Source organism: Leiobunum rupestre, chromosome 5 (genome assembly GCF_980474605.1).
Source record: "Leiobunum rupestre chromosome 5, qqLeiRupe1.1.hap1, whole genome shotgun sequence".
Taxonomy (NCBI): domain Eukaryota; kingdom Metazoa; phylum Arthropoda; class Arachnida; order Opiliones; family Sclerosomatidae; genus Leiobunum; species Leiobunum rupestre.
The window spans coordinates 66,244,941-66,266,150 of NC_143388.1; the positions used below are offsets into that span (position 1 = coordinate 66,244,941).

At 35.1% G+C, this 21,210-nt stretch overlaps 1 protein-coding gene across 1 annotated transcript in view; it reads left to right on the top strand.

Moving 5' to 3' along the window:
• LOC149945634 (ATP-binding cassette sub-family C member 3-like) overlaps positions 1-21,210 on the top strand; it is a 105,447-nt gene that overhangs the window by 73,846 nt on the left and 10,391 nt on the right. Inside the window, exon 10 of the mRNA XM_090176644.1 lies at positions 17,835-17,961. Within this exon, the coding sequence (XP_090032770.1) occupies positions 17,835-17,961 (127 nt within the window). The remainder of the gene's footprint in view (positions 1-17,834; positions 17,962-21,210) is intronic.

The following is a 21,210-nucleotide window of genomic DNA, read 5'->3' on the forward strand; positions in this document are numbered from 1 at the left end:
CCGTAGAGTTAACACGTGGATTTATCCCTCCGTAGAGTTAACACGTGGATTTATCCCTCCGTAGAGTTAACACGCGGATTAATCCCTCCGTAGAGTTAACACGCGGATTTATCCCTCCGTAGAGTTAACACGTGGATTTATCCCTCCGTAGAGTTAACACGCGGATTAATCCCTCCGTAGAGTTAACACGCGGATTAATCCCTCTGTAGAGTTAACACGCGGATTAATCCCTCTGTAGAGTTAACACGCGGATTAATCCCTCCGTAGAGTTAACACGCGGATTAATCCCTCCTTAGGGTTAACACGTGGATTTATCCCTCCGTAGAGTTAACACGCGGATTTATCCCTCCGTAGAGTTAACACGTGGATTTATCCCTCCGTAGAGTTAACACGTGGATTTATCCCTCCGTAGAGTTAACACGCGGATTAATCCCTCCGTAGAGTTAACACGCGGATTAATCCCTCCGTAGAGTTAACACGCGGATTAATCCCTCTGTAGAGTTAACACGCGGATTAATCCCTCCGTAGAGTTAACACGCGGATTAATCCCTCCGTAGAGTTAACACGCGGATTAATCCCTCCTTAGAGTTAACACGTGGATTTATCCCTCCGTAGAGTTAACACGTGGATTTATCCCTCCGTAGAGTTAACACGTGGATTTATCCCTCCGTAGAGTTAACACGTGGATTTATCCCTCCGTAGAGTTAACACGTGGATTTATCCCTCCGTAGAGTTAACACGCGGATTAATCCCTCTGTAGAGTTAACACGCGGATTAATCCCTCCGTAGAGTTAACACGCGGATTAATCCCTCCGTAGAGTTAACACGCGGATTAATCCCTCCTTAGAGTTAACACGTGGATTTATCCCTCCGTAGAGTTAACACGCGGATTTATCCCTCCGTAGAGTTAACACTTGGATTTATCCCTCCGTAGAGTTAACACGCGGATTAATCCCTCCGTAGAGTTAACACGCGGATTAATCCCTCCGTAGAGTTAACACGCGGATTAATCCCTCCGTAGAGTTAACACGTGGATTTATCCCTCCGTAGAGTTAACACGTGGATTTATCCCTCCGTAGAGTTAACACGCGGATTTATCCCTCCGTAGAGTTAACACGTGGATTTATCCCTCCGTAGAGTTAACACGCGGATTAATCCCTCCGTAGAGTTAACACGCGGATTAATCCCTCCTTAGAGTTAACACGCGGATTTATCCCTCCGTAGAGTTAACACGTGGATTTATCCCTCCGTAGAGTTAACACGCGGATTTATCCCTCCGTAGAGTTAACACGTGGATTTATCCCTCCGTAGAGTTAACACGCGGATTTATCCCTCCGTAGAGTTAACACGTGGATTTATCCCTCCGTAGAGTTAACACGCGGATTTATCCCTCCGTAGAGTTAACACGCGGATTTATCCCTCCGTAGAGTTAACACGCGGATTTATCCCTCCGTAGAGTTAACACGCGGATTTATCCCTCCGTAGAGTTAACACGCGGATTTATCCCTCCGTAGAGTTAACACGCGGATTTATCCCTCCGTAGAGTTAACACGCGGATTTATCCCTCCGTAGAGTTAACACGCGGATTTATCCCTCCGTAGAGTTAACACGCGGATTTATCCCTCCGTAGAGTTAACACGCGGATTTATCCCTCCGTAGAGTTAACACGCGGATTAATCCCTCCGTAGAGTTAACACGCGGATTAATCCCTCCGTAGAGTTAACACGCGGATTAATCCCTCTGTAGAGAATCAACGCGGATTAATCCCTCCGTAGAGTTAACACGCGGATTAATCCCTCCGTAGAGTTAACACGCGGATTAATCCCTCCGTAGAGTTAACACGCGGATTAATCCCTCCGTAGAGTTAACACGCGGATTAATCCCTCCGTAGAGTTAACACGCGGATTAATCCCTCCGTAGAGTTAACACGCGGATTAATCCCTCCGTACAGTTAACACGCGGATTAATCCCTCCGTACAGTTAACACGCGGATTAATCCCTCCGTACAGTTAACACGCGGATTAATCCCTCCGTAGAGTTAACACGCGGATTAATCCCTCCGTAGAGTTAACACGCGGATTAATCCCTCCGTAGAGTTAACACGCGGATTAATCCCTCCGTAGAGTTAACACGCGGATTAATCCCTCCGTAGAGTTAACACGCGGATTAATCCCTCCGTAGAGTTAACACGCGGATTAATCCCTCCGTACAGTTAACACGCGGATTAATCCCTCCGTACAGTTAACACGCGGATTAATCCCTCCGTAGAGTTAACACGCGGATTAATCCCTCCGTAGAGTTAACACGCGGATTTATCCCTCCGTAGAGTTAACACGCGGATTAATCCCTCCGTAGAGTTAACACGCGGATTAATCCCTCCGTAGAGTTAACACGCGGATTAATCCCTCCGTAGAGTTAACACGCGGATTTTTCCCTCCGTAGAGTTAACACGCGGATTAATCCCTCCGTAGAGTTAACACGCGGATTAATCCCTCTGTAGAGAATCAACGCGGATTAATCCCTCCGTAGAGTTAACACGCGGATTAATCCCTCCGTAGAGTTAACACGCGGATTAATCCCTCCGTAGAGTTAACACGCGGATTAATCCCTCCGTAGAGTTAACACGCGGATTAATCCCTCCGTAGAGTTAACACGCGGATTAATCCCTCCGTAGAGTTAACACGCGGATTAATCCCTCCGTACAGTTAACACGCGGATTAATCCCTCCGTACAGTTAACACGCGGATTAATCCCTCCGTACAGTTAACACGCGGATTAATCCCTCCGTAGAGTTAACACGCGGATTAATCCCTCCGTAGAGTTAACACGCGGATTAATCCCTCCGTAGAGTTAACACGCGGATTAATCCCTCCGTAGAGTTAACACGCGGATTAATCCCTCCGTAGAGTTAACACGCGGATTAATCCCTCCGTAGAGTTAACACGCGGATTAATCCCTCCGTACAGTTAACACGCGGATTAATCCCTCCGTACAGTTAACACGCGGATTAATCCCTCCGTAGAGTTAACACGCGGATTAATCCCTCCGTAGAGTTAACACGCGGATTTATCCCTCCGTAGAGTTAACACGCGGATTAATCCCTCCGTAGAGTTAACACGCGGATTAATCCCTCCGTAGAGTTAACACGCGGATTAATCCCTCCGTAGAGTTAACACGCGGATTAATCCCTCCGTAGAGTTAACACGCGGATTAATCCCTCCGTAGAGTTAACACGCGGATTAATCCCTCCGTAGAGTTAACACGCGGATTAATCCCTCCGTAGAGTTAACACGCGGATTAATCCCTCCGTAGAGTTAACACGCGGATTAATCCCTCCGTAGAGTTAACACGCGGATTAATCCCTCCGTAGAGTTAACATGCGGATTAATCCCTCCGTAGAGTTAACACGCGGATTAATCCCTCCGTAGAGTTAACACGCGGCTTTATCCCTTCGTAGAGTATCAACGGGGATTAAAATCTCCATAGAGAATCAATGGCGATTTAATTTTGCATAGAGAATCAATGGCGATTTTATTTTGCATAGAGAATAAACGGGGATTATAATCTCCATAGAAAATAAACGGGGATTAAAATATCCATAGAGAATAAACTGAGATTAAAATATCCATACAGAATAAACTGAGATTAAAATCTCCACAGAGAATAAACGGGGATTATAATCTCCATAGAGAATAAAGGGGGATTAAAATCTCTTTTCAGGATCAACGGGGATTATAATCTCCATAGAGAATAAACGGGGATTAAAATATCCATAGAGAATAAACTGAGATTAAAATATCCATAGAGAATAAACTGAGATTAAAATCTCCACAGAGAATAAACGGGGATTATAATCTCCATAGAGAATGAACGGGAATGAAAATATCCATATGGAATCGACGGTAATGAAAATCTTTATAGAGAATCGACGTGGATTATAAATAGTTTAGTAGCCCGTATCAGTTCAATTGAAAAAAGTAGACAATTAAAAATAATACAAATATCCCCTCCGTGAAAGAGAAGAGCCCATTGGCCATAATCCCATATGTCAAAAATGTATCTAAGAAACAAGGAAACCTCCTTGGTAATTATTAAATTAAACCTGTATTCAAATCAGTAACAAAACTTAACGAATTATGACCAAAAATAAGATAAAATACCCATTACAGATAAATTTGGCGTATATAACGGTGTATATGTCGGTGAAAGTTAACGAAATTTTAAATTCCGCCAAAACGAACACAAAAATGAGGTAAAAAACCATAAATTACTTTTCAGGTTTAGCAGAATACGCAAAAAAGAATAATAAACACAAAATTATATCTGTAAAAAAGCTAAATTATTTGCAACACTTATAATTAAGTAAAATCAAATCGAAGAGAATCCTTGAAAATGGTAGACCTCAAAAAATTTAATTTTTAACCACGACGGTGACCCGAGTTCTTATATGGCCAATTTTTGGATAACGTAATCAAACGAGAGTTCAGTACGCACCTGATGATGTTACCGAATGGCAACGAAACTAGTAGTGTCAATATTTTAAAATAAATGTTTTGTTCATTAGGAAAAAGTGGTTTTGAGTGTTGGTTCAACCATATCAACGATTAAAATCTCCACAGAGAATTAACAGGGAGTAGAGGTTTCCTATTTATGTACGGAGAGGGAATATACGTGGAACGCGTAGAAACGAAGGAGAGAGAAACGCGAGAATACACGCTTTCTCATTTCTTACACGTTTGCGATATACAACGCATTTACAAATTCGAACGACAAAAATGTGTATTGACGGCAAATATTTTAACGGAAATAAGAAAGTAACTCACATATAAGAAACAAAAATTTATAAATTTAAGGAAACTGAAGTTCAAAGTACGTAAAATGTATTATATAAAGGGATTTGTTCCTCCGTAAAATAACAATCTCAATTTTTGTTGACGTCTTGGAAAACGAATAACATGTAAGTATGAAACTTAATTTTTTATTTGAATTTTGTACTTTTCTAAGCGAGTGTGAAACTTTTAGGAACGCCAGTTAGATTTTTCCAATTTCGACCTCAAAAAGTGCATCAATAAGATTGCAATATTCACTTTGGGGCATTAGGCGGTAGGGTAGGTATCGCATTGACCAAAAGCCACTTGAAACAACTATGCAAAGCGAGCGAGCAAATAACATCTTTCTTGGAGGGCTATTCTAACCCAATCTATGCGTGGTTCTTAGAAGGATTGGATACAAAACGAGTCGAACTGTGCATTTTTCAAAACCGCAAGGTAGTGGACGTAAGCAAAATCATACCTGGAACTGGGACGAATACCGTCCAGCTGCACCCCTGGAAAGCGTTGACCTACCAGAGCGAAGTTAAAAGTGTCTCGAGTAATATTAAAGAAACTGTATTAAAAGGAATTACGGATTTTATTAATAAACAATGCGTGTGAAGCGAAATTGATCACCCCTCTCAACGGCAGCATGATTGCCTAATGATCGATTGGAATGACCTATTAGAAATGCAATTGTTAAACGCGAAAGATAAAATAAGCTATTCGGAAATGACATCAAAACTTAACACATTTCTAAACGAGTACTTTTGAGACCAAATATGATCCTTTATTGTGTGTTTTGTCAAAAAGATGTATAAATCTGAAGATTAAAAAAAATCATATTTAAAAACCGTGCTCATTATTTCTTGGTTCAAATGCAAATATGGATTCCGTCATGAAACGAAACACACTTTACATCAAAATTAATTAAACATAATGAGTCTCGCATATCCCCTCCACCACGAAGAATATTTTGGTGTCATACGGAATATCAATTCGTTTTATTTATTTTGGTTTTGGATAATAACCTTACAGGCCCCCGAAATTTAAATCCGGCGATTATAAATTATATAATTATCGATAATCTCTTGTGCGAGATCGCTAACAACTAAAACGTGACCAACATGTTTGTCCAGTATTGATTTCAATGCAATTGTTTTCGCAAGGTCTCATAATTTTCTGTTCGGCTAGAGACGTCTCCAGCATATTAAATATCGCTAAACCAATTTCTCAGTCTAATACAAAATTCGTCGTTGGTGCGTTTTGCCAAGCCTTAGCCAAACCGTACGGTTATTTATTCTTCGACTTAAAACCAAACACAGCGGATGAATATCGATTTCAAACGGGAATCTTATCGGGAGGAGGAGTGGCGATTTTTATCTCAAAATAAAAAATAATATACCAATCTCAAAAAGAGTTTGGAAACCTTGAAATTTTTGAGTACGTGTAACAAAGAAAAGCTAACCATAATGTACCTAAAAATATATCAAGAATCCCGCGAAATTAAGTTGGTTGCAATCATTATCTTATAATGACGATTTGATTGTATTTACCAATGAAACGTTTATTTCCTTTTCCTACCTCATGATTAAAAAGCGGTCGAGGGTTTAGTGTCCAGAGTAACAAAATAATTTTAAAAAAATCCCAAAATCTTAATTTTATTAATTTTTATATAAACTTAATTGTTCGATTTCCTAATATGGTATTACGCAACGCGATGATTCCCAGTATCACCAGTCATGGATAAGCTAAAAAATATTTTACGACTTTGACGATTTTGGCGGAAACGTATAGGCGCTAGAGGATTGTACCGTTCGGCTAAAGAAAAGCGTATCAAAGTTAAATTAAAAATTGTATGAACTCTACATGAAAATGTGAAATGGCGCTATAAAGCAAATAAGACAATCGTTTACGGGATTGACGAACAATGGCAAACCGATTTAATTGATCTTCTGAAAACTGTCGAGACAAACCAAGGTAATCGTTATATTCTCGTGCGCATTGACGTTTTTGGTAAATAAGCCTTGATCGAGCATGTGAAGAATACAAAGGGAGATACTATAGTAAATTCGCTGAAAAGATATAAGATGGTGAAAGAAACCCAAATTAAAGGGGCTCCAAAGTTCGGTGGCAAAATGTGTGTAAAGTCAGTAAAATGCGAAATTTACGGTTGACTCTGCCCGCCTCTACCAAGGCCGAGTGAGGGGTTGGGTGGGATAAAAAGCATGCTCCATTTTATTTTTTTTGCCACCGAACTTTGGAGCTTCTTTAATGAGTTTGTAAAGTCGTTCAATCTGAGCTAAAATCACGGTTAATTGAATTTTTCGCCACAAACTTGAAAGTTAAAAGCTTTATTTGTTCATTTAAATCAAGAATGTGTCGATATTTCACTGGTACATTGACGTATTTCAAGATTTGTTACGGCGAATAATAACAGTTACCACCGGGCAAATAAATGTAAAGCAGTCGAAGTAACCTCCGAAAATTCGAAAATCATTTCGGGAAACCTGTACGGAGATATTGACTTCAGTCCACCAGTTACGGACGATTTCTAAAATGGCAACATAGTCAATTTGACAGTTGGGTGAAAGAAAAAGACAAACAATAAGTTTTTATATCATGTTACCATCGGATTCCTCGACCAATTTTCCTTATAATAAGACGAGAAAATTTTGGATTTATCTCCCCGAGATGATGAATCTTAATGGTCCTTACGAACTGGATTTAACGGAAATAAGTTAATAATGTAGAAGAAGATCGGGCCATTCGAATTTCGCACTAAGGAAACGGTAGTGATTGTCCCTAATGGGAGTCCATTGTCCATTTTTGATTTACTCGACATGTTGATCTTTCCAGAGAACAGTATCGTGTTTAAGTATGAGGAAGAAAAGAAACACGTTTTGGTTTTTTGGGGCCTGATTACGTTATAATTATCCCCTGCGATTTCCCGATTATGATGGAATTAACGGTTGATCCAAAACTGGATTTCGTCATTAGGAATTTAGACCCCAGCTTACACCATTTGTTTATTTACTCTGGCTTGGTTTTGTGCTTGTTGCAGCCTATTTCCAGGGGCTACTAGGCCACACTTTGAAGCTTTCTGGCGCTCTTTTAACGCATCTTAGGAAAATGGGGAAAAAACCGGCATACTTCTCAACTCACACCCTACAACTTCTTAAAATTTTTGCATAACATTTTGAAGCACCCTGTATAAATCCATTTTTAGCGGTTTTTTAAATAATTAAAAAAATTAATCTTCCTATAAGGTCCTAGAAATACATAACTAAAGCCGCAAGCGATATGCTTAGAAAGTTTTGATGTTGATCGGGTAAGCATGTTTGGATTTTATTAATGATGGATTCAAAATCCGCATATATGATACATGGGACCTTGGAAATAAATGCTTTTAGAATACTGATTTTGGGGAACATAAAAGGATTCAATTACCTTTTGTTAACAATACATTTTTTTGAATTTGAAGGTGGAATTTTTATTTCGCATATTCACAAGGTGGGGACCATGAACGTTACAGTTTGGTATGTGTTGACGGTGGTTTTTTTTTCCAGAATTTCCCCCCGCAAAACGATGCAAACAATAACGGCACACGTAGGTTTATCCGTTGTAGTTGGTGAAAAGACTTAATAAGCGCCTAATAATACAGAAGTCTCGGTTTTCACCAGACGCGAGATAGAGTAGGTCTATTTGTTGATCTTCAGGCACTCTGTTCTCACTGCCCACAATAGGAAAACCCTAATTTCGGTAGCCAATTTTTTATTTTGTTTATCTACGGGTGCACTTCTCTTTTTAAGCTTCTGCTAGGGAGTGGAAACATGCTGACCCCGCGGATGTTGATAAATAAGCCGAAGAAGTATAGATGGTGTCGATAGAAGATATGCTATTGAAGAAAAGATATGGAACTGAAGAAGTAAACGGAGCCGATAGAAGAGAGCCCACTGAAGATGAGGACAACGAAGGGAATGTGGTGGGTGGTAGACACCGAGCCAGGATTGGAGCAGGAATTGCACCTGGGATCGCAGCTGGAGCCCTAATATTAGTGCTGCGATGGTATACTCCTCCACCGATATTGACACATCAAGACTTTCAATCTTTAAAAATAATTTAGAATTAATTATATCGACCAAGGGAAAATAGATTATGACCTAAATAATAAACTGTACTTTGATCAGTCATCAATTCAACTACTCCCCCGAGAGCTTGACGTAACTTTCGTATGTTAGGTGAACGGGGATTGTGCCTGTGGTTTAGTCCAACTCAAAAAGATTCCAAAACTGTTTATGTAGTTTTCGCACGATCACTACAGAATCCCTGAAATTAAGAATGGGAAGATCGGGTTGACCAGGAAATGATCCTAACGTCGCCGTGTACCGCAAAAAAGTTTGGGTCTCTTTGTTTTAGCTGGTAAAGTTAGTCGTCATCGTTATTAAATTATCGAGCAAATATGAATTTGAATATCGCGAGTTAAGCTTCTATACTAAAGTAAATTGGATTTTGTATCGTTATTCCCCCTCTTCCATTTCACCATAAAATTGGTGATATAAAGATGTGTAAAAACGTTTGTCATTTGCACCACAAAGTTTCAAATTATAACTCTCCTCCCACATATAACTTTAAAATTGGCAACATATTGACGTGTGAAAATAAAAAACTTAGTTAATGGAGTTCTATAAAACCATTTATAGTACACGTCAGAGGGTTTCATGTAAACATTCGACAACATTTTTTTTATTCCATACAGCTAATTTTTAAGCTTGGAATAACGCGCAATTGGAATTGCCTAAATGATGTTTACATTTTAGAGGGCACGAGTTTGCTAAATCATTTCACTTTGGGCAACCATATTTATCAACATTGATAACGTCTTGATGAAAACGTTTTGATAAAAAAAATATTTTTTCAATGCTCGTAGTAAAGAACTTAGAGGCTTACGCAGATATGATGGCAATAATATCAGTTAACTCGTCCATTAATAATTCAACTTCGCCCAAAAAAAAAGCCACAAAGATTATGCAAAATCCATGAACATCGGAACTTGTCTTGTCCGCTTAATTCGTACCACGTTAATGGAAGTTAGAATGGGAATACTCCATGTTATCCGTTCTCCATTATGACGTATGCGATTTCTTTCAGAATGCTTTCACCACGCACTCTAAGATAATTGACTTCGGTGATGCTACACACACCTGTCCTGCGTGTGGATTTTTTTGTAACATAAAAGCTCGCAATGATTTTAATTTTCAAACATTAAAGATGTGATCTGCAATTGTGTTACACCTCAGGATTGTTCCATTTCGGAGGAACGAATCCCTTTATATAGTCCAATTTACCTACTTTGTACTTAAGTTTCCTTAAATATATAATTTCTTGTTTCTTATAGATGAGTTATTTCCGTTAAATTTTTTTTTATTAATATACACATTTGTCATTCGAATTTGTTTGTAAATGCGTTGTACATCGCAAACGTGTAGGAAATGAGAAAGCGCGTATGATAGCGTGTCTACTGAAAGATCCTTTTGATACCTTCTCCTCACTGACGGAGCGATGAGCGCGTTCAACATACATTCCCGTTTGTAGAGATATAGGAAAACACTTCTCTCCGTTAATTCTCTACGGAGATTATAATCCCCGTTGATTCTCTATGGAGATTTTAAACACCATTGATTATCTATGGAGATTTTAATACCTGTTTATTATCTATGGAGATTTAAATTGTTATTGATTTTCTATGGAGATCTAAATCCCCGTTTTTTCTCTTTGGAGATTTTAAAACCCGTTTATTCTCAATGGAGATTTTAATCCCCGTTTATTCTCTATGGAGATTTTAATTCCCGTTGATTCTCTATGGAGATTATAATCCCCGTTGATTCTCTATGGCGATTATAATCCCTGTTGATTCTCTATGATGATTTTAATCGCCATTGATTCTCTATGGAGATTTTAATCTCCGTTCATTCTCTATGAAGATTCAAATCCCCGGTGATTATCTTTGGAGATTATAATCCCCGGTGATTATCTATGTAGATTTTTAACAGCGTTCATTATCTATGGAGATTTTAATCCTTCTTTATTATCTTTGGAGATTTTAATCCCCGTTTATTCTCTATAGAGATTAAAATCCCCGTTTATTCTCTATGGAGATTATAATCCCCGTTTATTATCTATGGAGATTTTAGTGCCCGTTTATTCTCTATGGATAATTAAAACTTCGTTTATTCTGTATGGAGATTTTAATCCCCATTTTTCTCTATGGAAATTATAATACCCGTTTATTTTCTAGGGAGATTTTAATGCCCGTTTGTTCTCTATCAAGATTATAATCCCCGTTTACTCTCCTTGGAGATTATAATCCCCGTTTATTCTCAATGGAGATTTTAATCCCCGTTTATTTTATATGGAGATTTTAAACACCGTTTATTAACAATGGAGATTTTAATCCCCGTTTATTCTCCATGGAGATTTTAATCCCCGTTTACTCTCTGTGCAGATTTAATTCGTCTTTTATTTTCTATGGAGATTTTAATCCCCGTTTATTCTCTATGGAGATTTAAATCGCCATTGATTTTTTATGGAGATTTAAATCGTCATTGATTTTCATTGGAGATTTAAATCGACATTGATTCTTTATGGAGACTTTAATTTCCGTTTATTATCTAGGCAGATTTAAACCCCCGTTTATTCTCCATGGAGATGTTAATCCCCATTTATTATTTATGGAGATTTTAATCCCCATTTATTATTTATGGAGATTTTAATCCCCGTTTATTATCTATGGAGATTTTAATCCCCATTTATTATTTATGGAGATTTTAATCCCCGTTTATTATCTATGGAGAATTTAATCCCCGTTTATTCTCTATGGAGATTTACATCGTTATTGTTTTTCTATAGATATTTTAATCTTGTTTATTCTATATGCAGATTTAAATAGCAATGGATTTTCTATGGAGATTTTATTTCCCGTTTCTCCTCTATGCAGATTTAAATCGCCATTGATTTTCTATGGAGATTTAAATCCCTGTTGATTCTCTATGACGATTTTAATCGCCATTTATTCTCTATGGAGATTTTAATCCCCGTTCATTCTCTATGAAGATTCAAATCCCCGGTGATTATCTTTGGAGATTATAATCCCCGGTTATTATCTTTGTAGATTTTTTATCAGCGTTGAATCTATTTCTAGATTTTTATCAGCGTTCGTTCTCTATGGAGATTTTAATCCTTCTTTATTATCTTTGGTGATTTTAATACCCGTATATTATCTCTAGAGATTGAAATCTCCGTTTACTCTCCTTGGAGATTATAATCCCCGTTTATTCTCAATGGAGATTTTAATCCCCGTTTATTTTATATGGAGATTATAATCCCCGTTTACTCTCTATGGAGATTTTAAATCCCTGTTGATTCTCTATGGAGATTTTAATCCCCGTTCATTCTCTATGAAGATTCAAATCCCCGGTGATTATCTTTGGAGATTATAATCCCCGGTTATTATCTTTGTAGATTTTTTATCAGCGTTGAATCTATTTCTAGATTTTTATCAGCGTTCGTTCTCTATGGAGATTTTAATCCTTCCTTATTATCTTTGGTGATTTTAATACCCGTATATTATCTCTAGAGATTGAAATCCCCGTTTATTCTCTATGGAGATTTTAATGCCCGTTTATTCTCTATGGATAATTAAAACTTCGTTTATTCTGTATGGAGATTTTAATCCCCATTTTTCTCTATGGAAATTATAATACCCGTTTATTCTCTAGGGAGATTTTAATGTCCGTATATTCTCTATGGAGATTATAATCCCCGTTTATTCTCAATGGAGATTATAATCCCCGTTTATTCTCAATGGAGATTTTAATCCCCGTTTATTTTATATGGAGATTATAATCCCCGTTTAGTATCTATGGAGATTTTAAACTCCGTTTATTAACTATGGAGATTTTAATCCCCGTTTATTCTCTATGGAGATTTTAATCCCCGTTTTTTTCTATGGAAATTATAATACCCGTTTCTTCTCTATGGAGATTATAATCCCCGTTTATTCTCAATGGAGATTATAATCCCCGTTTATTCTCAATGGAGATTTTAATCCCCGTTTATTTTATATGGAGATTATAATCCCGGTTTATTATCTATGGAGATTTTAATCCCCGTTTATTCTCTATGGAGATTTTAATCCCCGTTTATTCTCTATGCGGATTTAAATCGTCTTTTATTTTCTATGAAGATTTTAATCCCCGTTTATTCTCTATGTAGATTTAAATCGCCATTAATTTTCTTTGTAGATTTAAATCGCCATTAATTTTCTATGGAGATTTAAATCGCCATTGATTCTTTATGGAAATTTTAATCCTTGTTTATTATCTATGGAGATTTACATCGTTATTGTTTTCCATAGATATTTTAATCCCCTTTTATTTCCTACGGAGATTTCAAACCCCGTTGATTCTCTATGGAGATTTTAATACCCGTTTATTATCTATGGAGATTTTAATCCCCGTTTATTCTCTATGGAGATTTTAATCCCCGTTTATTATCTATGGAGATTTTAATCCCCGTTTATTATCTATGGAGATTTAAATCGCCATTGATTTTTGTGGAGATTTAAATCGCCATTGATTTTCTATGGAGATTTAAATCGCCATTGATTCTTTATGGAGATTTTAATCCCCGTTTATTATCTAGGGAGATTTAAACCCCTGGTTATTCTCTATGGAGATTTTAATCCCCGTTTGTTATCTATGGAGATTTACATCGTTATTGTTTTTCTATAGATATTTTACTCTTGTTTATTCTATATGCAGATTTAAATCTCAATTGATTTTCTATGGAGATTTTATTCCCCGTTTCTCCTCTATGCAGATTTAAATCGCCATTGATTTTCTATGGAGATTTAAATCCCCGTTTTTTATCTTTTAAGATTTTAATACCCGTTTATTCTCTATGGAGATTTTAATCCCCGTTTATTATCTATGGAGATTTTAATACCCGTTTATTCTCTATGGAGATTTTAATCCCCGTTGATTCTCTATGGGGATTATAATCCCTGTTGATTCTCTATGATGATTTTAATCGCCATTGATTCTCTATGGAGATTCTAATCCCCGTTCATTCTCTATGAAGATTCAAATCCCCGGTGATTATCTTTGGAGATTATAATCCCCGGTGATTATCTATGTAGATTTTTTATCAGCGTTGAATCTCTTTCTAAATTTTTATCACCGTTCATTCTCTATGGAGATTTTAATCCTTCTTTATTATTTTTGGAGATTTTAATCCCCGTATATTCTCTATAGAGATTGAAATCCCCGTTTATTATCTATGGATATTTTAATGCCCGTTTATTCTCTATGGATAATTAAAACTTCGTTTATTCTGTATGGAGATTTTAATCCCCATTTTTCTCTATGGAAATTATAATATCCGTTTATTCTCTAGGGAGATTTTAATGCCCATTTATTCTCTATGGAGATTATAATCCCCGTTTATTCTCAACGAAGATTTTAATCCCCGTTTATTTTATATAAAGATTATAATCCCCGTTTATTCTCTATGGAGATTTTAATCCCCGTTTATTTTATATAAAGATTATAATCCCCGTTTATTCTCTATGGAGATTTTAAACTCCGTTTATTAACTATGGAGATTTTAATGTTTGTTTATTCTCTATGGAGATTTTAATCCCTGTTTATTCTCTATGCAGATTTAAATCGTCTTTTATTTTCTATGGAGATTTTAATCACCGTTTATTCTCTATGAAGATTTAAATCGCCATTAATTTTCTTTGGATATTTAAATCGCCATTGATTCTTAATGGAAATTTTAATCCCCGTTTATTATCTGTGGAGATTTACATCGTTATTGTTTTCCATAGATATTTTAATCCCCGTTTATTCCCTACGGAGATTTCAAACCCCGTTGATTCTCAATGGAGATTTTAATACCCGTTGATTATCTATGGAGATTTTAATCCCCGTTTATTTTCTATGGAGATTTTAATCCCCGTTTATTATCTATGGAGATTTAAATCGTTATTGATTTTCTATAGATATTTTTATCCCCGTTTATTCTCTATGGAGATTTTAATCCCCGTTTTTTTCTATGGAAATTATAATACCCGTTTATTCTCTATGGATATTATAATCCCCGTTTATTCTCAATGGAGATTATAATCCCCGTTTATTCTCAATGGAGATTTTAATCCCCATTTATTTTATATGGAGATTATAATCCCGGTTTATTATCTATGGAGATTTTAAACTCCGTTTATTAACTATGGAGATTTTAATCCCCGTTTATTCTCTATGTAGATTTAAATCGCCATTAATTTTCTTTGTAGATTTAAATCGCCATTAATTTTCTATGGAGATTTAAATCGCCATTGATTCTTTATGGAAATTTTAATCCTTGTTTATTATCTATGGAGATTTACATCGTTATTGTTTTCCATAGATATTTTAATCCCCGTTTATTTCCTACGGAGATTTCAAACCCCGTTGATTCTCTATGGAGATTTTAATACCCGTTTATTATCTATGGAGATTTTAATCCCCGTTTATTCTCTATGGAGATTTTAATCCCCGTTTATTATCTATGGAGATTTTAATCCCCGTTTATTATCTATGGAGATTTAAATCGCCATTGATTTTTGTGGAGATTTAAATCGCCATTGATTTTCTATGGAGATTTAAATCGCCATTGATTCTTTATGGAGATTTTAATCCCCGTTTATTATCTAGGGAGATTTAAACCCCTGGTTATTCTCTATGGAGATTTTAATCCCCGTTTGTTATCTATGGAGATTTTAAACCCCGTTTATTATCTATAGAGATTTACATCGTTATTGTTTTTCTATAGATATTTTACTCTTGTTTATTCTATATGCAGATTTAAATCTCAATTGATTTTCTATGGAGATTTTATTACCCGTTTCTCCTCTATGCAGATTTAAATCGCCATTGATTTTCTATGGAGATTTAAATCCCCGTTTTTTATCTTTTAAGATTTTAATACCCGTTTATTCTCTATGGAGATTTTAATCCCCGTTTATTATCTATGGAGATTTTAATACCCGTTTATTCTCTATGGAGATTTTAATCCCCGTTGATTCTCTATGGGGATTATAATCCCTGTTGATTCTCTATGATGATTTTAATCGCCATTGATTCTCTATGGAGATTTTAATCCCCGTTCATTCTCTATGAAGATTCAAATCCCCGGTGATTATCTTTGGAGATTATAATCCCCGGTGATTATCTATGTAGATTTTTTATCAGCGTTGAATCTCTTTCTAAATTTTTATCACCGTTCATTCTCTATGGAGATTTTAATCCTTCTTTATTATTTTTGGAGATTTTAATCCCCGTATATTCTCTATAGAGATTGAAATCCCCGTTTATTATCTATGGATATTTTAATGCCCGTTTATTCTCTATGGATAATTAAAACTTCGTTTATTCTGTATGGAGATTTTAATCCCCATTTTTCTCTATGGAAATTATAATATCCGTTTATTCTCTAGGGAGATTTTAATGCCCGTTTATTCTCTATGGAGATTATAATCCCCGTTTATTTTCAATGGAGATTATAATCCCCGTTTATTTTCAACGAAGATTATAATCCCCGTTTATTCTCTATGGAGATTTTAATCCCCGTTTATTTTATATAAAGATTATAATCCCCGTTTATTCTCTATGGAGATTTTAAACTCCGTTTATTAACTATGGAGATTTTAATGTTTGTTTATTCTCTATGGAGATTTTAATCCCTGTTTATTCTCTATGCAGATTTAAATCGTCTTTTATTTTCTATGGAGATTTTAATCACCGTTTATTCTCTATGAAGATTTAAATCGCCATTAATTTTCTTTGGATATTTAAATCACCATTGATTCTTAATGGAAATTTTAATCCCCGTTTATTATCTGTGGAGATTTACATCGTTATTGTTTTCCATAGATATTTTAATCCCCGTTTATTCCCTACGGAGATTTCAAACCCCGTTGATTCTCAATGGAGATTTTAATACCCGTTGATTATCTATGGAGATTTTAATCCCCGTGTATTCTCTATGGAGATTTTAATCCCCGTTTATTATCTATGGAGATTTAAATCGTTATTGATTTTCTATAGATATTTTTATCCCCGTTTATTATCTATGGAGATTTTAATATCCGTTTATTCTCTATGGACATTTTAATCCCCGTTCATTCTCAACGGAGATTTAAATCCCCGTTCATTCTCTTTGAAGATTTAAATCCCCGTTGATTCTCTATGGAGATTAATCCCCGTGTTAGCTCCACGGAGGATTTAATCTACGTGTTAGCTTCAAGGAGATTATAATCCCCGTGGGTTTCAACTCTTATTTATCTACTACTATAAGATAGCTCAGTAAATGAGTTTTGTTGTTGACAAATTTGCATTTGAACAAAATTTGTTTGTGTTGTCTTTAGCAGTGTAGTCTTAACGAAATGACCCTCATCAGGAATCCATTCTTCTACTTGGAATGCTTATCCTGCGGTAACGCTTATGGTAAGATCACTCTGACGGTTTTGACCCCGCCTAACAGAAAAAATCCCCCATGCGCGTGCTACCCTCTCACGTTGTTGTTTGTTAATTTAACATAATGACTTCAAAAAAAACCTTCAGCCACATCGAGACGAAAATATTTCACAATAAGCATTCCAAGTAGAGTGATGGGTTCCTGCCCGCATAAGGGGTTTTCAACTGCAGTTTGGCAACCAGCTCCAAAAAACTTCAGGCGTAATATCCTTAATTTAACTTAAAGTTAGCTTTATTTATTCGCAAAGTTTCCAATGAGAAGGGAATAATAACTTCCCTAAAATGGGTACTAATACCAAAATTAAAAGCTTAATTACTTACATACTGTAAATAATGTTTAAATACGATTTTCCTAATAAAATTTTAAATAATATTTTTACACACAATTATGAAACAGAAATGATATAAATAAGTAAATTACTAATGAATGCCGTTATTTTTCTAGTTGGTGTACAGTTCGATTTCGCATTAGCAATGCCGCACTTTTCTTGATATTTGGACCAGTTCTGGTTTGGAAAGCTAAATATTTAACAGAAAGTGAAGTAGGATATACCATTAATTGTTTAGTGACAGTAAGTGATTAGGTTTTTTATCATTCGAAATTTTAAAACAGAAAATGTATACATATTTTTTTGTTGTAAAGTAGAAAATCGAGTTATCGGACCAAACCAGTTAATGTTAAGAAGAGTAACAGTTTTTGTGTCAGATATTTTCGATGGTGGTTCCGAAGCCCGTCTTTCTTAATTATTAGTGATAACTTTCCCTGGTATCACCTAGATTTACAAAGAATTTGCTTGACGTCCTAAATACCCTAGCTCTAAGCCCTCTAGAATTAGTGCTTCCAATTATGGGAATTTCAATATGTATTTTTGTATTAGATAATCTTTAAAAATAACGTTTATTTTCAAATAAAGTTTATTTATTACTTCAAGCCAGAACTTGGTAAGATACATTAAGCCAATAATAGCTTTATTTTACATAATTATAAATTGACAGTGAATAAGGTTTGGATAGCTCTGGATTGTGGAAAATAAAATTTTGCATTAGATTTAAAGTTTCAGATTATCTTATCATTACACGAATAACCTCTTCATATATTTTATTTATTTCCTAATTTGGTTTAAAGTTACCGTTTAAAGTAATATTTTCCAAACCAAAGGATTTGTCTCTCTTGGTTCTCCACTGCACTAAATAGTATTTAAAATTTCACGTACAAAGAACCTAAAATTTATAGTTTTAGCAATATTACATGCTTTTGATCGCACCAACAATCTACCACAACTTATCATATAAATGATCTCTATTCTTTCTCTTGATTTTTAAAATCCAATTTCCATATTGGTGTAGCATATTTGTTAGCGAGTTATGCCAACAATTGTATTTTCAATTGACTATCTTTCTTGAGATAAATACATTGTACCTCATGATAAATGTATTCAGTATATTTAAATCTACCTTTAATTGGTTTAAATCATGCTACTTAAAACCCCTTTCACAAATACTGTACGTTTCATCAATTTGCTCTTCTGGTTTCTAGTTTCTTCACCGCCTTTAATTAATTTATAGTGTTCCTTGAGCCCAAATACACTAAATTCACTTATTTAGTGGTGGTGGATTAGCGTAACATTGTACCCCTCATTTTGCTATCGGGGTATAACGTCTGTATCTGTAACGCCTAAAATTTCATTTCTACTTCATAAATCATTGCATAATTTTCAAAAATAATAATAAATTTTATTATAACAAGTTGGCAAGCCAAAATATACCTATCCTCGGAAGAATTGTCCCTAGTGGTATTAATGTCTCGAGATAACCCTTAAAGATATATCCGCAATTCAGAGTTATTTACTAAAAACGTAATCCCTGTTCAATCCCGCATGGTATACAAATTAATTATAATTAAAATAATTGAGACGAAACAACCGAGTTTAATTAATTCAGAATATTTTAAATTAAGTAGTTACAACAGTGAGTTAGACGAACTAGAATAACGCAAAATTGAATTTAACCCTATTTACAGAACAAGTTTATCAGTTAAATTTAATACGAAGCAAATTTTAATGAAAGAAATATCTACAGAGGGTATTTGTATTTTTCTCGCTTACGAAATAACAACACAAAAAACCTTTACACGAAAAAATGATAATTAAAAGCCAACAATACCGCCCAAAAGCTCAACACAATCAAAAAATTAAAATACCAAAACCCAATCGACCAAACTTTGGAGCCAAAACGACCAATAGAAAAATATATAATAACAACCCAATCAATCAGACCAGAGCAGAGCAAAAATAATCAATAGAAAAATATATAATAACAACCCAATCGATCAGGCTAAGAGCAAAAATAACGAATAGAAAAAAATTATAATAAAATCCCAATCAATCAGACTTCAGGATCAAAATAGCTCATAGAAAAATATTATTACGCAGTCGAGTAATAAATTAATTCAAAACCAAGCAATAGAAACTAGAAAATCAAGAAGCGCAACACCTTACCATTCACAAATACGAATTTTCGACGTTTTTATAATGAAACCGGATAAGCTTTAAGCCACGATGTAACCACTTTAAAGGTTCCACTAAAACTGAACGATTTCGAAAAATTAGCTTAAAAAACCAACAATTCCCAAGAATAGACAAAAATCAACGTTATCTCGATCAGTAAAAATAACATAAAACCCTTACTTTGTCTGAAACCCAGATACTTTTTATATTTTAAAACAAGATTTGACCTTTAAAATTTCATAGGTAAAAAATGTAGACTTTCACAAGATTAAATCAACATAATTTCATTCGTAAAAAATTCAGATTAGGCCTTCATAAATTCATTCATAAAAAAATTCAAGACTTTATTACCTATTATGCTCACGATGAGTGTCTTATTTTCAGTGAAGCTAAGCAGTTATCGGTGGTTCTGTGATAGAGCGCTCGACTGCCAAGCCGAATGGCCTGGGTTCGAAACCTGGGTGGCGCGTTTGTTTTTAATCAATAGAGAAAACGCTAAATTAGAATTTCTTCGATGCAATAATTTCAATTTCAATTCTATTTAAATTAAACCCAAATTTCGTACTCTATTAAATACGCTTCCGAAAAAACAAAATAAACATCTTCGTAGGGTGTTTATAATCTTCCCACCCAAACAAATATTACATTTATTTTTATCTCAGTTTTACTGGTATTTCAAGTTTAGGGAAGTAGATGTCAATGGCTCATCGGTAAAACGTCCGCGACTTGACAATGCTGCCGTGCAAAGCACAAAAGCATTAACGACCAAAACCAAAATATGGAGAAAGCCCGCGAAATTCAAACTTTCTTTGCTTTAATATACCCCAACTTACTTCTTTCAAGTTTATATTGTAGACTTGGATTTTTCAACTCAAATTTTATTCTGGTACTAAACAATTTACGTTCTAAACGATATTTCAGAAATATCATTAAAACCATGTCTTAAAACGCGAAAAAAATGCGTTTTGATTTGACTTTTAAAGAAAATAAAAACATTAATGCGTTTTTGGTTGGAAAATAATGCAAAAAATTAAAATAATGCGTTTTGCAACAAGTCAATTCTCTAAGAACAAAAATTTTAAATTCGAAAATTAGTTCAAAATTGAATTTGACGTATAAAATAAGGAGAAATAAAACCAAAATCTGTAAATCGAAAATTTGGTCGTTAATGGTTTTGTGCTTTGAACGGCAGAATGTGACCCGGGTTCGATTCCTGACGGTGTTCGATTTAACTTCAAATTATTTTATTTTCACATTTGAAAATAATTTAACTTAAAATTAATTTATTTTCACATTTGAAAATTTTATACATAT